The sequence below is a fragment of the Theropithecus gelada genome, chromosome 4 (assembly GCF_003255815.1).
Source record: "Theropithecus gelada isolate Dixy chromosome 4, Tgel_1.0, whole genome shotgun sequence".
Classification (NCBI taxonomy): domain Eukaryota; kingdom Metazoa; phylum Chordata; class Mammalia; order Primates; family Cercopithecidae; genus Theropithecus; species Theropithecus gelada.
This window is the reverse complement of record NC_037671.1, coordinates 48,915,592-48,931,538: the sequence shown is the minus strand read 5'-3', so window position 1 is coordinate 48,931,538 and position 15,947 is coordinate 48,915,592. Positions and strand designations below refer to the sequence as shown.

At 35.8% G+C, this 15,947-nt stretch overlaps 1 protein-coding gene across 2 annotated transcripts in view; it reads left to right on the top strand.

Annotated features, from left to right (window-relative positions):
* LOC112623818 (24-hydroxycholesterol 7-alpha-hydroxylase) overlaps window positions 1–15,947 on the top strand; it is a 105,046-nt gene that overhangs the window by 21,514 nt on the left and 67,585 nt on the right. For both annotated transcript variants that reach the window (XM_025384492.1, XM_025384491.1), the window contains exon 7: window positions 4,665–4,755. In XM_025384492.1, the coding sequence (XP_025240277.1) occupies window positions 4,665–4,755 (91 nt within the window). The remainder of the gene's footprint in view (window positions 1–4,664; window positions 4,756–15,947) is intronic.

Here is a 15,947-nt window from a genome sequence, read left to right as displayed (position 1 = left end):
TTTGCATTGCTTAGCATTATGGTCCTACAAGTTTCCGCATGAATGGTGCTGGTGAAATTGGAACTTTCAATACTTCTAAAGAGAGCAGAGACGTAAAAAACTGTTTCTTTTTTTCTTTTCTTCTTTTCTTTTTTTTTTTTTTTTTTTTGAGACGGCGTCTCATTCTGTTGTCCAGGCTGGAGTGCAATGGCGTGATCTCGGCTCACTGCAACCTCCGCCTCACGGGTTCAAGCGATTCTCCTGCCTCAGCCTCCTGAGCAGCTGGGATTATATGTGTGAGCTACCGGGCCCGGCTAAAAAACTGTTTCTTTTAAAATCTGTCTTGAATTAGATTAGAGCCATGAGATTCATCTGCCACGTCACGTTCAGTGCACACCACTTTCCTGGGCCAGGAGGTTCTCACATTAGCCTAAGATGCTACTTATATTATCTGAAATTAAAGGGTAACTTTTAAAATATATTTGTTTTCTACTGAACAGGAGGATTTAACCTATCCCTAACGATATGTGTGGGCATTTTTCTTCCTTTGTCTTCTAACAGATAGAAATGAGGAAGATGTTTTAAGTATTATTTATTTAGCCTTACTTTTATAAAGACCCAGGTTGTTAAAGGCTTTCTCAGTCCTGATATTCTGGTTTCCCTTAACTTGTTGAAAAATTTACTGCATAAAGAGAAGAGATAGAAATTCTGGCCTCTTTTCTCAAATGTATGTTAGCCAGTGGAATATACGTTTCATCTGATATGGTCAAGTAAAAGGAGTCTAAACCCTTCCCCTTCTTTATGTACCTATAATAGTATTCTCTGGTTTTTCCTTAAATAATATTCTTGGAAACTGATTGAGCTATAGCAAAATTGAAAAGCAAACATCAAAACAATTCCCAAAGTAGCAACAAAACAGGCACTCCTATCAAAGAATTATTTTTCAATATCTCATTAGAAACATCCCCCAGAAGAAAGACACAAAAAGCCTCATTGATCTGACACAGGCTAAGTCAGTTCTTTGGAATTTGTTCTTGGCACTGGTCTGAAAGGATTTAAATCATTCATTTCAGAAAGAAAGTGTCTGATGATTAGAGAAGATTCCATCTCACTGGCTCTTGTTGGCACCTCCAAGAGGCAGCCTGGTGAGCAGGCAGAGACCCTGGAGAGGCTTTAGAGTCAGGTCCAAAGCCAATTCCCAGCACTGGGTAACAGTAGGCCAACTGTTTAACCTGCCCAAGTCTCATTGCCCTTAAATGTAAAATGGGATTAATCCTATACCTACCTTAAAGGGTTGTTGTAAGGATTATTTTGGTAAGAAATAGATTGCAGCTAATAGCACCTGGTTCAGCGTAGGTCTTCAATAAATGCTAGTTTTCTTCCCTAACAAAAATTATCTCCCTAGTTTCAGTCAATCATTACTTTCAACGGCCCATTGATAATGAGCATAGGCTTCCAAATATTTGATGGCTCAAAGGCCCCAGAGTGGGAGTATCCACTGCTGTCCTAGTTTGGTGACCTTTATTGCTGCTGAGAGTATCAGAAGCCCTGCCAGAGGTATAGGTGGTGGGGCCTGTCTTTCTGGAGCCCAGATTATATCTATATCTCCTCTCTCCTACTTTGTACTCTGCCTCAAGGTCCATAGGACTCAGAACTCAGGCTTCAGTTGGGCTAGGCACTGGGTCACTAGGAGTCTCCATTATGACCCAAGATATTAACTATAATTTATGAAATTATTTTTATGGGAAAACCATTTCTAAGTGCCAAGAAATTTCTGACTACTAAATGATTTTTTTAGATTTCTCCAAACCAATCACAAAGCTGACGTTTTACCTTTTTTATCTGCTACATCTTTTACATTCTTTCTAAATACTTTCAGTAGCAATTGCTACTCCATCCCACTCTCAACTCCCACAGCATTTATTTTTTGTAGCATGTGTTTGCTCTCTCACTGTCTTGTACATTTTGTTCATTTTTCTCCAATATGTATTCATATGCCCAGCTAAATGTGAAAATACTTTGGACAGGAATTATCTCATACATATTTGTGTTTACCATGATTGGTAGAAGACTCTGGCATGTTATAAAGACTCCATCAAAATCTTTTTTTGAATAGATAAATCAGTACCAAAGAACACACTGAATTCATCTTCTCTTTGACACAGCAAAGATACAGAGCTTTCCTCCTTGCCCTTTCTCTCATTTGTTCTTACCTCTTCAAAACAATGGAATGGCATTGTGGTGGCTGCTTCTGCAGTTCAGTGAGCTGAGTGGCCCTTTTTCTTCTTGCACATCTCTGACCATGGACTTGAACTGTTTCACAAAATACTAATAGGTACTGTTGGGAGCAGTTTTCAACCCCTTTCTCAAATGTGGGTGCACAAAGACCTCAAGGTCACTTATTCTTGCTTATTGATGTAGTAATACATATAAACTTTTATTAACACTTTACTTTCTTTTATATGCCTTTTTTATCTTTTAAAAATACTCTGGCTTTCTTAAAAATAGAAAAAAAATTTAAAAACAGAAGTCTGTTAAGGAAAAAAGAGACATTAAAAAAAAGTGGCTCACGCCTGTAATCCCAGCACTTTGGGAGGCTGAGGCAGGCAGATCACAAGGTCAGGATATGGAGATCATCCTGGATAACACGGTGAAACCCCATCTCTACTAAAAATACAAAAACTTAGCTGGGCGTGGTGGCGGGCACCTATAGTCCCAGCTACTCGGGAGGCTGAGGCAGGAGAATAGTGTGAACCCGGAAAGGGGAGCTTGCAGTGAGCCGAGATCGCACCACTGCGCTCCAGCCTGGGCGAAAGAGCCAGACTATGTCTCAAAAAAAAAAAAAAAAAAGTAACAGCCATTTGTAGTTTAGCTAAATTCCTTGTGTTTGTCATTTAAAAAGTAGTATCCAATTTTATTGAATCTCTAAAACTATATTTAGGCACATACAACTATGAACATCTCTTTCGCGTGACTGAAAATCTAAGTGATATGGCTTGGCTCTGTGTACCCACCTACATTTCATCTTGAATTGTAATCCCCACATGTAAACGGAGGGACCTGGTGGGAGGTGATTGGATAATGGGGGCAGTTTTCCCCATGTTGTCCTTGTGCTAGTGAGTTCTCACAATATCTTATGCTTTAAAAGTGTTTGACCGTTTTCCCCACCCTCTTCTTCTGCCACCATGTAAGATGTGCCTTGCTTCCCATTTGCCTTCTGCCATGATTGTAAGTTTCCTGAGACCTCCCCAGCCATGCAGAACTGTGAGTCAGTTAAACCTCTTTTGTTTACAAATTACCCAGTCTCAGGGAATTCTTTATAAAGCAGTGTGAAAGCCGACTAATACACTATGTATTATCACTAGTTTTATCCCCAACATGAACTCTGACTCTTCAAGTAAGATGAAGTGAGTATGGAGTAGTTATTAACTGAATTTAATAATTCAGCACTTTTATCTGGCAAGATAGTTCTCTGAGCATCTGTTTTATCATCTGTAAAAATGAACTAGATAATCTCTAGGATAAATCTTTCTTAATCTGGATAATACTCCTGAAAGAGGGTCTCTGAATTGAGGACCCTTGATTCCCCTATTCACCTTGTTTATGTAAACAGTACCATATTTAGCCTTGCACTATCAATTTGAAGTTACAAAGGGAAAAATAATGAACAGTATTGAATTTGGCTTATAACACTTCTTTTCAGACAATTGCTCTTCCTCTTTTGACCACAGAGGGGAGTATTGGTATTACTTAAAGGTACATAATGTTCCCTCACAAAAGAGACAGACTAAGTTTAGTCAAAGTATTGCCTGATTCATTTCAGGACCAATTTTCCTAGATGAAATCTCTTTCATAATAAATGTATTTAGAAAAAAATGAAAGTGAAACCCAAACTTCTTTGGATGATTTTATACAGGGTTTCTTTATTACGTAACCTAAGAATAGAAGCAAAACTATCTACCTGAGGAGGAAGTTAATTTTTAAGATGTAAAACAGTATGATTTTATCTTGTAATACCATAATGAGGAAAGATATGAAATAAGTTTGAGTGGCCAAGAGAGAAAATGTGCAAATATACTATAGAGCATTCAAGCGTGAAAGGACTCTTAATTTTTTTTTTTCTTTTATTTACTAATTCAGAGCCAAAAAAGGATTCTGTTTTTGACATTGAGTACTCTAATACTTTAGTTTATGGAATGGTTTCCTGCTATGTTTTCCTGGGCTTATTTAAAACTACTATGTTTCACTTGCAGAATATAAAATTTGCTAATTCACTTGTATTCTAAGGAAATTAAATTTTAAGAAATGTTTTCATTTTGGATTAATATTCTTAAATGTCATAACTAGTTGCTTCTGAAATTTTATAATATTTTATGTTACTCATTAGTAAAATAACAACTTTTCTCATTTTTTAGTGAAGATAGATGTTTGATCTATTTAAATTATATAGTTAAATTATAGTGACAGAATAAAAATTTAAATATAAATCTGGCTTCTTGGAGATAGATTACATATCTCTTATTCATAATATCTAGTTGTTTTCAAAATATGCTTTCTACTAATGTGCTCTTAAGGTTAATTTAAACATCGTCCTTTTTAAAAAAAATGTGTATGGCTAATACTAACTATGCTTTTGTTCACCTTCAAATAAGTTTATATTTTTGACATATGTTTTTCTTTTTAAGGTTACATTTTGGACACTTGCATACATCCTTTCTCATCCTGATATCCACAAGGCCGTTATGGAAGGCATCTCTTCTGTGTTTGGCAAAGCAGGTACTAAACCTGAATTAAATTATATAGAAAGACACAGCTAATAATGCATGTTTGTCACACATTATTGGCAAAGCTAAATACTTATAATTTTATAAAAATTCAACATAATACAAAATTCAACATAATTTGTTATATATCAGGATATAAACTGATCAGGTAGAATCCTAGAATTTAATTACTTCAAGCATTTTTGTGCAACTCCTTCATTTTCCAGGTGATGAAATCAGTGCTATAGAGATTGTGATTTGCCTAATTTCCTTACTTAAATATATATACACCTGTTTGTTCTTCTAATCTCTTGGCTCCTCACCTCAATTGAATGAATGTCTGCAGTTTTCAAGTTCGGGATTTTTCAGATTTTATAAAAGTAATATGGGTATATTCCATATATTACATAAGAGCCCTAATGGGAGTGTAGAGGTCAGGTAAGGCTTGCTACCAAAGGATTATTAAAAGACAACAGACAAAAACCAAGTAAACAAAAAAACAAAAAAACCCTTACAGTTGTTAGAAATTTGAGGATTTAGGAACTGCAGATAGGGATTGTTGCCTTGAACTCTTTAGTTCAGATGTCAGTTTTAAAAAGCAAAAGTAAGCTTGAACAGAGAGTACTCCACTACTTGTTTATTCAGCATAATTTGACCTATCTGGGGAGCTGATTTTTTTAAACTTCTTAATATGTCATGTTATGTATCCTGATACAAAAAGAAAGAAATGATAGGGTTTGCTTGGAAGAAAACAATATAATATTAGGGCAAAAGGTATGAGGCCAGTTAGTGGTTTTCCCTCTCCCTTCCATGATTACTGAAAATATTGTATTTAAAGGTTTTTTTTTTGTTTTGTTTTGTTTTTTATTTCTTGTTATTGGGTTAAACCAAAAAGCAAACTGGCTTGGCAAGCATGAATATCTAAGTAATATTGTCTGAGCCTTGAGTATGCATCTGCAGATTCTAGACCTTATAGAAATGGTGAGCATTAGTATCATTGAATGCCAACAATGCTAGCAGGTTAGATTCTGGAAAGACACTCATAAATATAAGAGAAGACAACTGGCTTTTATGCAGCTTGCATCTACAAAGCAAATAGGCACATGCCTACATGTCTACAAATGGAAAAAGGCAATGCACTCTTGATTGTCACATATTCTCCTTTATCATTTCCTTACTAGAGTCTTTTCCTGACTCAGGGTCCTCCAAATTTGTAGTCTGTAGGAAATAAAAGGGTACAGAGGGGATGATGGGGATAATGTGGGGGTCCTCACTGACCCAAAGGCCACAACAGAAGTGTAACATTAATCTAAATTTCTACAAGGCTTGATTCTGGAACTCTTGAATCCAGTTCTAGTGGAGAAAGATAAAACCTTTTTTCTTTTTCTATGTTCCTGATTATTTTAAAAACCCATTGTTCTCTTTTGACACAAAAAATGCTCCTTTGAACAGTACTGCCAGTGTAACAGCTACATTATAGCAATGCTTTCAGTCTATAAGACACTACTGCAGACTTGAAAACTATTTATAAAATACATCAAACTTTTTTTTTTAGCCATACTTATACAGAAGCTATTCAATCAATCTATACATAAGATCTAGTAGCAGCTCAGGAATTTAAATGTTTTGAGAGGAGTCTACAGATTTTTGGAGGCTGATATCAAGGAAGATATCATGTGTTCATACAAAGGATTCTGTCAAGGAAGGAACATTAAAGTACATTGTATTAGTCAGGATTCTCCAGAGAAATGGAACCAATAGGATATAAATAGATACATAGATAGAGAATGCTCAAAAGACATTTATTATAAAAAATTGGTTGAGCTGACTATGGAGGCTGAGAAGTCCCATGTTGTGCTGTTGATGCAGGTGCTCAGTGGATTGGATGATGCACACTGACATTAGGCAGGGCAGCCTACTTTACTGAGCCCACGAATTCAAATACTCATCTGTCATCCAGAAACACCCTCACAGGCACACCCAGAATAATGGTTAATCTGTATACCCCATGGCCAGTCAAGCTGACATATAGAATTAACCATCATCTCATCTGTTGAGTTTTGTTTCTCTGGAGAACCCTGAGTAAATTTACCCACCCATGTATGGGAGGGCAGTCTGCCCTACCCAGTCTACTGATTGAAATGCTAATATCAACTAGTAATACCCTCACAGACACACCCAGAAATAATGTTTAGCCAAATATCTGGGCACCCCCTGATCCAGTCAAGTTACACTTAACAATTAATCATCACAGGCATGGAACAAGAATCTGACTCAGTACAGCAGTTTTTCCATTCTATGCTCTTGTCTACTGCAAGATCACTATTTCCTTCTTGGAGATGTCTTTTGTGAATTTCCAGTGTTGTATCTCTGTGGCCTCAATACTCACTTCTAGGAACTTTGCCCAATTTTGTAATAAAACACATCTCAGGGTAAAAACTACTATTGAATACTTGGGAAAGGAAAGGGTCAGACTCATACCACTTTTCTAAAGGCAGTTGGTTCTTGAACGACCTTGATAGCTGCCTTTCAGCCTACTCTTGTGTTCTCTATTTGTTTACTTTAAAATGAAAACTTCTTTAGGGCTCCTTTGTGAAGATGCTTGCTTAGCCCCAATTATTTTGGGTGGTGCTTTTCATGATTCTACTTCCTCTAACTAATGTTGTACACCTTCTATCTAAGTCTGTATTATCTGCCTAAGTCTTTATTATCTTCCTAAGTCTTCGTTATCTGCTTCTTGCTTTCCTTGTTTTCCAGCTGTGTTTTTATATTCCAATCGCACACTTTTAATTCAATTTAATTTTTAGAGACAGGGTCTCACTTTGTCACCTGGAGTGCAGTGGAATGATCATAGCTCACTACAGCCTTGAGCTCCTGGGCTCAAGTGATCCTCCTGCCACAGCCTCCTGTGTAGCTAGGACCACAGGTGTGTGCCAGCATATCTGGCTTCATTTTTTTTTTAATGGGACATTGGGACAGAGGAAGGTAGAAGTGTGTTCTCAGATTGTCATCTTGAGCTATAAGTTTGTGTGCATGTAATATGCATGAACTTATAAATAAAATTACATATATATAATTATATATAATTCACCCTTTCAAAGTGTAAAAGTTAGTATCTTTTAGTATATTTATAAGATGCCAACCATCAACACTATCTAGTCCCAGAACATTTTTATCACCTTCAAAAGAAACCCCATACCCATTAGGAGTCACTTTCGATTTCCTATTTCTAGCTTCTGACGACCACTAATTTACTTATTGTCCTGACACATTTGCCTTTTGTGGACAGTTCATATAAATTGAAACATACGATATGTGGTCCTTTGTGTCTGGCTTCTTTCACCTAGTGTACTGTTTTATATTATATGTTTTACATTAACTGATTTTCAGGTCTTGAAGCATCCATGCATTTCTGGAATAAATCCTGCTTATCTTGATGTATAATTTTCTTTATATGTTGCTGGATTCAGTTTGCTAGTATTTTCTGTGAAGAATTTTGAAGTTTTTTTTGAACAATCTATGTTAATAAGGAATATTGACTTATTATTTTCTTAAAATAACTTTGTCTGGTTTTGGTATCAAGATAATTCTAGCTTTAGAGAGTGAATTTGGAAGTATTTCTTCCTCTTCTAATTTTTGGAAGAGTTTACGAAAGATTGATGTTATTTCTTCTTTAAACATACGGTAGAATTCACCAATGAAGTGATCTGGTCCTGAGATTTTCTTTTTGAGAAGTTTTTTGATTAATTCAGTCTTTCTACTTGTTACTGGCCTATTTAGATTATCTATTTCTTCTTGAGTCAGTTTTATAGTTTATGTCTTTTTAGGAATATGTCCATTTCATCCAGATTATCTAATTTGTTGGTATAAAATTTTTCATAGTGTTCCCCACAATCCGTTTTATTTCTGTAAGGGCACTAGAAAACCAAGTATTTCATTCCTAATTTTAATTTGGGTCCTGTTTTACTTTCTTGGTCATTGTAACTACATATTTGTCTATTTTGTTTGCAAAAACTAACTTTTTAATTCTGTTTATTTTAACTTGATTTTATTTTTCCTAGTGATTTTTGTATTTAATTTAATTTTGTTCGAATCTTTACAGTTTCTCTATTGATATTCTCTATTTAGTTGTTTAGAAATGATTTCTTTAGTTCTTTGAACATAATGAAAATATCTGATTTAAAGTCTTTATTAAGTCCAGCAACTGAGTTACTTCAGGGACCCTTTCTGTTGATTCCTTTTTTGCTCTGTGAATAATCTGTTCAGACAGTCTTCTACTTATAGTGGTTCAACTCTTAATTTTTTGACTTCATGATTGTATGAAAGGGATACACATTCAACACTGTATTTTCTTTTTCATATCTTATTTCAGGTTTCTTATTGTATGCCTTGTAATTCTTTGTTGAAAACTGGACATTTTACATAATAGAATGTAACAACTTTGGAAATTAGATTCTTCCCTTTCCTCAGAGTTTGTTGTTGTTGCTGTTTATCATTTTTGTTATTTGTCTGATTGTTTAGTGACTTTTCTTAACTAATTCTGTAATGTTTGCATTTTTGTCACATATGGCCACAGAAGTCTCTGCTTCATTGTTTAGTGATCAGGTATCAACTAGATAGATATTTCTTTACATCAGTAATTTAGAAGTCTCCCATTCTTTGCTAAGGGGCTACATGTGCATGTTGGGGCATGCCTTCAACACTCAGCCAAGCAGTTGACAACTCTGCCTTAGCTTTCACTTTCTACCAGTGCAAAGCCTCAAGGACGGGTGTACGTGAGAGCTTAGACATTCAAGAAGAGACATTCTTGAATTGCTGCAAAACTTTGGTTAATCTGTAGAATTCTAAAAAACTTGGTTCTTAGAATTTTTTTTACCAAATTTCTTACTGCTTTTAAGGAGGGAACTTTAGGAGTTCCTTGCTCTGCCATTTTTGCTGACATCACCTTGAACTATAAGTTTTAAAATTTCTTTAGAAAACCTCCCAGGCTTATGTGGATTAACCCTTAATTTATCCGTTATTTTACTTGGCCCTCAAACTTACTTTTTGAATGTTCACCATGTGAAGGCATTGTGTGAAGTACCAGAGCTATGAAGATGAGTAAAGTATGGTCCATGCTTTTTATAAAAATTGAAAGCAGGTTTGGAAGTATCTAGAAAATATTAGGAGAGAAAAAGGAATATTTACATTGCTTCTTTGGAGACATGTACCTGCTGGTAAATTCAGTAAGACTCCTGTGCTGGGAACTCTTTCCCTTACTAATCTTTCAGCTTGAATGTCACCTCTTCAGATAGATATTTTAGTCTTACCCCACCTAAAGTCACTTTCCCCAACTCTGCCCTTGGTGATTCTCTGACTTGTCTCACTCTATATTTCCTTAAAAGTAAGACAAGTTAGCGAATCATTAACTTTTTTTTAATTATTATACTTTAAGTTCTAGGGTACATGTGCCCAACATGCAGGTTTGTTACATCGGGATACATGTGCCATGTTGGTGTGTTGCACCCATGAACTCATCATTTACATTGGGTATATCTCCTATTGCTATCCCTCCCCACTCCCCTCACCCCACAACAGGCCCTGGTGTTTGGTATTCCCCACCCTGTGTCCGAGTGTTCTCATTGTTCAGTTCACACCTATGAGTGAGAACATGTGGTGTTTGGTTTTCTGTTCTTGTGACTAACTTTTAAAAATATTTTTTTATTTGTGTATTTATGTATTTACCCCACAAGAATGCAATCTCTCCAACAACAGAAACTAAACATAGTTGGTCTTTGTAGTACCTAGTTGCTTAGAACTTAAAAATTATTCAGCAACTATTTTCTGAATGAGTTTAATGAACAAATGTAAGAATATATGGCTAGTTTTAAGAGATAAGTGTCTTGGTCTAGCCTTTATTTGCAGCTCTATCAACCATCCCATTTGACATTTTATATGAAATAAATGTTTTATATAAGGACTTTTTGACAGTTTTCTGCACTTAATTTTGAGTTAGCAGAACCCTATTGTATGATGGTCAGTCAGTTGGGGGCCACAAAAGGAGCTAGATCCTTTATTAGGGTTTCCACAGGAAAGGCAGAGAAGGGACAAGTCAACAGGTTAGCATTAGCTAATTTGAATAATCCCCAGAGGCTCTAAACTGTAGAGTGGTCTCTGGTGGCCTGGTATCTGGACCTGATATGACTAAGGCAGAGGAATATTGCTTCTTGGGTTATCTGGGCCAGATAGAGGAGGTATAGTTCTAGATTGGTTAATTTGCATGTCAGAGGCATGCTCCAGGCTGAATTTTGTGCCAACTGGAAGAACTAGCTTGTCCCGAGACGGAGAGGAGTAGTCTGTCCCCAGCCAGGAAGGTTTTCTGTTTCTTTTAAAGATATTATACATTTAAGAAATATTTTTATAAAAAATTTACACACCCACACAAATCATAATATACAGAAAATTTAAAAAAATATATAACACACCTAGTGCCAGCCAATATCTTATCAGTACTTTGAGACACTGAGTAATTTCAACCCCAGTAATCCATGTGAATGGTAAATAATGTTAACTTTTCTCTAGGGTTTTGATCTCTGTATAGCACTTTTTTTTTTTTTTTTTTTTTTTTTGCCTATGGTTTTATTTTGTCCCTTGGTTTTGGGTAAAACATATATTACCAAATCATTGATGATCTAATAAAGAATAATTTTGCTTTGTTATCAAATTTTGGGGTATAGTTCCTAGAAATTAGTCATTTGGTTTTAAATTTTAGTTGATAAGTTACTACACATTATTTCAATTGCCTGTCATAAGCTCATAATGTAGTGTGGACCCTAGAGTCAGACTGCCTGAATTGAAATCCAGGTGGAGACACTTATTAATGGGGTATCTTTACTCAAGTTACCAAGTTCTTTAAGCCTTTTTCCTCTTTGGGAAGATGGTTAATAATAATCCTCATCTCGTGAAGTTATTAGAAGGACATAGCAAATGTAAATTAGATAGATAGCACAGTACCTGGCAAATCGTAATTGCTTTGTAAATCTTAGCTATGACCAAAGCTGATACAACTACATCAGTTATATGAAATTTTATAATCCTCCCATATCATGAAATTAGTAACTTATAACTTTGAGTTTTTCTACTTCCAAATATTAGTATTGTTTTTTGAAATAAGATTGTTTTCTTAAATGTTTACAGCCACAAATAAATTACTTTTATATGAATTGGCCACACTTCTGACGGTGCCAAAATGCAGCAGAAATATAGCCTGAGACTATGTATGTCTAATATTGCCCTACAAGATAGGAGTAGTAGAAACGGTAATAGTTAATACTCAGTACTAATTAAGTAGCAGGCCCTATTTTAAGTGCTTTCCTTGTTGACTTATTTAATCCTTGAATCATCCCTCCTAAGCATCATTATTTGCCCTATTTTATGCATGAGGAAAGTGAAACCCCAATTAGATAACTTACCTAAGACCATACAGCTAGGAAATGGTGGGGCATGATTTGAGTCTAGTTTGTTTGGCGTGAAAGTTGACAATACAAATCAGCAAATCTCCTTGTTTCAAAATTGTACTTAGAATCCCCGAATTATGATGCTTCAATCCAATTTCTAGCTTTATTCTGCTCCAAGTTGCTTCCACATTAATCTTCCTAAAGGATAGCTCTGGATGTGTGCTACATGTATACTCAGAAAATGTTTCTGGAGTAACATTCATACCCCTAAGCCTGATACCCGTGGCCATGATGGTAGGTTTGACCCACCTTTGCATGCAGAATCACAATCTAACCAAAGAAGACTTTGGAATACCCACTAAAAACACTCTGCATTTCCTTTCTGCTATGTGTTAACATTTATAACACTGAATATGATTTAATTCTAATATGTTTATAAAACTTTACACATAAGTAAACTTATAGATTAGAGAAAAACATTTTCTAAGTCATTCGCTTCATTTTTGATTCAGAAAATATGACTACCATATTTATAACCCAGTTGTTTTCCAAAACAATATGATGTGTCTGCCAAGACAATAAAATTACCCAGAGAAATTAAGGGCCACTTAACCAGGGCACTTTAACCAGAGCGATGGTCTGTGGTTTATGCAGACAATCATCTTTACTTGTTGCGTACCTATACCTTCTTCTGACCAAGGCCACCTGGACATGTAGATCCGAACCCCCCTAATTACCTCTAATGTTTTGTTCCATTAATCAATCGCCAATCTCTTGGTAGGTTCAACTTCTCTTTCTCCACTGGCTCTTTTCTCTCGATGCGTCAGATTCTGATACTCAATGCACACATCCAGTGGCCTCACAAATCACTCAGAATGAAATCTAAAGCCTTCAAATGGCCTCAGAGACTCTGTCATCTGATTCCTGTCTAACTCAGCGACCTCATCTCTGCCTTTTTCTCCTTGTTTATTTTACCCCAATCACACCCATTCATTTATTAATTCAGCAAATATTTGTTGAGCTCCCATTATATGCCAGGAACTGCTTTAGGAATTTGGGCTATATGAACAAAGTAAATATTACTTTTTTCTTGGTGTTTACATTCTGGTAGAGGAGACAGGCATTTAACAATAAATGTAATGCATAAGTAAACTCTAAAAGTAAAAATATTAAAAGGTGATAAATATTATGTTAAAAGATAACAGAGGCTGGGCATGATGGCCCATGCCTATAATCCCGGAGCTTTGGGATTGCTTGAGGTCAGGAATTCAAGGCCATCCTGGGTAATATAGTGAGACTCCATCTCTTAAAAAAAATTCTTAGCTGGGCATGGTGGCATGCACCTGTGGTTCTAGCTACTCAGGAGGCTGAGGTGGGAGGATCGACCTGAGCCCAGGAATTCAAAATTGCAGTGAGCTAAGTTTGCACCACTGCACTCCAGGCTGGGCAACAGAGCCAGACAAAGAAAGGAAGGAAGGAAAAGGAAGGGAAGGGAAGGGAAGGAGGGAGGGAGGGAAGGAAGGATAAAGAGAAAGGAAGGAAGGAAGGAAGGAAGGAAGGAAAAAGAAAAAAAGACAGAAGAGGAAAGGAGGGAGGGAACGGAGAGGGAGGGAAAGGCTAGAGAAAATCATGAATGCCGGGGATGGGGGAAGGTGGGAAGGTGGTATTATAGTATTAAATAGAATCAGTGTAAGCCCTAATTGACAAAGTGAGATTTGAGCAAGGACTTTAAGGTGTTAAGAGTTAGACAAGCAAATATCTAGAGGAAGATCTGACTGGGGTCAGAGACAGCAGATGTGACCTCACTGTGGGCTCACAAAACCCTTTGAGATCACCATCATGATGGCATTTCTGTTGGAAGATGTTTGTCCTTTTTTTTTTTTTTTTTTTTTAATTCCGGAGAAGAATGTGAGCATATTTCTAAAAAATGGTTAATATTAGGTTGGAAGAAGAGATTCAGGAAAAAGCTTTTGTCACATTATTCAAAGCAAAATTTGATTGAACTATCAATGTGTGGATTTTTAAATTAAAAAAGAGGATGAGCATTTGGTTTTGATTCAGAAAATATTACTACCGTTCAGAAAATACGACACCAGCACACAGGTGTTCTAGTTAATGATTGCACTGTTTTAAAAAACTGTCAATGCTTTAGACAAGTTTGAAGTATCATGAGAAAGGTGGGGAGATATCATTGTACTTAGTCTGCTTTTATGGAGTCTTTAAGCAAGGGGTCACTAGCCTGGGAATAGATAAGAGTGTATTTGTATATATACACACAGACATATGCATATATAAATATATATTATATTTATACAAAGATATATAGTTATAGTTATAAAATGTATTTATATTTATAAAAATGTTTATAATGATATAATAAGTATATATTTCATACTCATATATGTATTATTTACAAACACACATATTGATACGTATCCATTTTTGGCTACGCAAAATCTGAACCCTGTGTTTCAACAGAAACTTGCCTACCATAGTGGTGCAGAAAAATGCTAGATTTTTGTTTTCCTTGCTTCCCTTGAAACTAGGATATTACCATGAAAATAAGACTTTGCCAGTCAGATCTACCAACCCCAGACTTCGAATCAAGAGTTACCGAAATAAAAAAATGGAGACTAAAAAATTTTTCCTGGAAGCAACTGCAGGTTTTGCAGGATGACGTTTCTGGGGGCACAGTGTCATTCAGTATCCTGTGCCAGTGGCCACAGTGCGCTTGACATCAGTGTCAGTGTCATACTTGCCAGACCAGGTCTGCGGCCTGATTTGGAGCAAGATTCCTGGCTATGCACCCTTCAAGCCTGGTTGTCCAGCCCTCCTAAAAGTTATGTAAACTACTTAATATACTTTTAATAAATTATCATTATTTTACTAAATCAGCTGGATTTAGGTTCTGCTGCTTCCCTCTAACAGATCTTGCTGATAAAATATAGAAAGTGTATATTTTACAGAATGTCCAATATGGAGAATAAAGTAGAAGTGACAAAGTCAGCTATCAGGAAAAGTGAATGGAACCAAAGGAGAAAATGAGCATACTCTTCTATGGTGGTATAAGGGGTAAGATGAAGAAGAAAAGACACATCTATCCAGATTTTCTGCTGTGATCAATGGGCAGTGCACTTTTTGCATTGGAAACATCTGTAGGAAGCAGAAAGTCAGGTGAAAAGGGAAGTGTGAAAGCCATGAACCTAGCAGGTTCTTATGTGATGGAAACTAGGAAGGACTAGGGATACACTTCCATGACACCTCTACTCTTTGTATGTCCTCTCTAAATATGGTAAATCAAATTACTTGGCTGGTACAAAAGTAATTGTGGTTTTTTGCCATAACTTTATTTACCATATTTAGAGAGGATGTATAAACAGGAGAAGATGTAATGGCTTCCATCACCACTGAGATATTTCTTCCTCCTGTAGGGTTTTATGTATTCTCAATATGGTGAATATTGTTGTATCCACAGAGCTGAAGAATAAAGTTATCTATCTTTTTACTTTGACATTAAGCTATATAGTGTCACAGATTCAATTTTATTTAAATACTTACGTTTTAATTTGTTTAAGGAGGATTTCATCAGCCTACCATTATGGTTTACTCTTCTATTTTATTAAAATATAATTTTATTTAAATATTTAGAGTACATATTTAGATGTGGTTTTTTTTTTTTTTGCTTCTTTGTGTTTTGTTTTTTTCAAAATAACTACTAAAGTAATACCAGATCATAAAAGATTAATTGACAGTGTAAGTACTCACACTT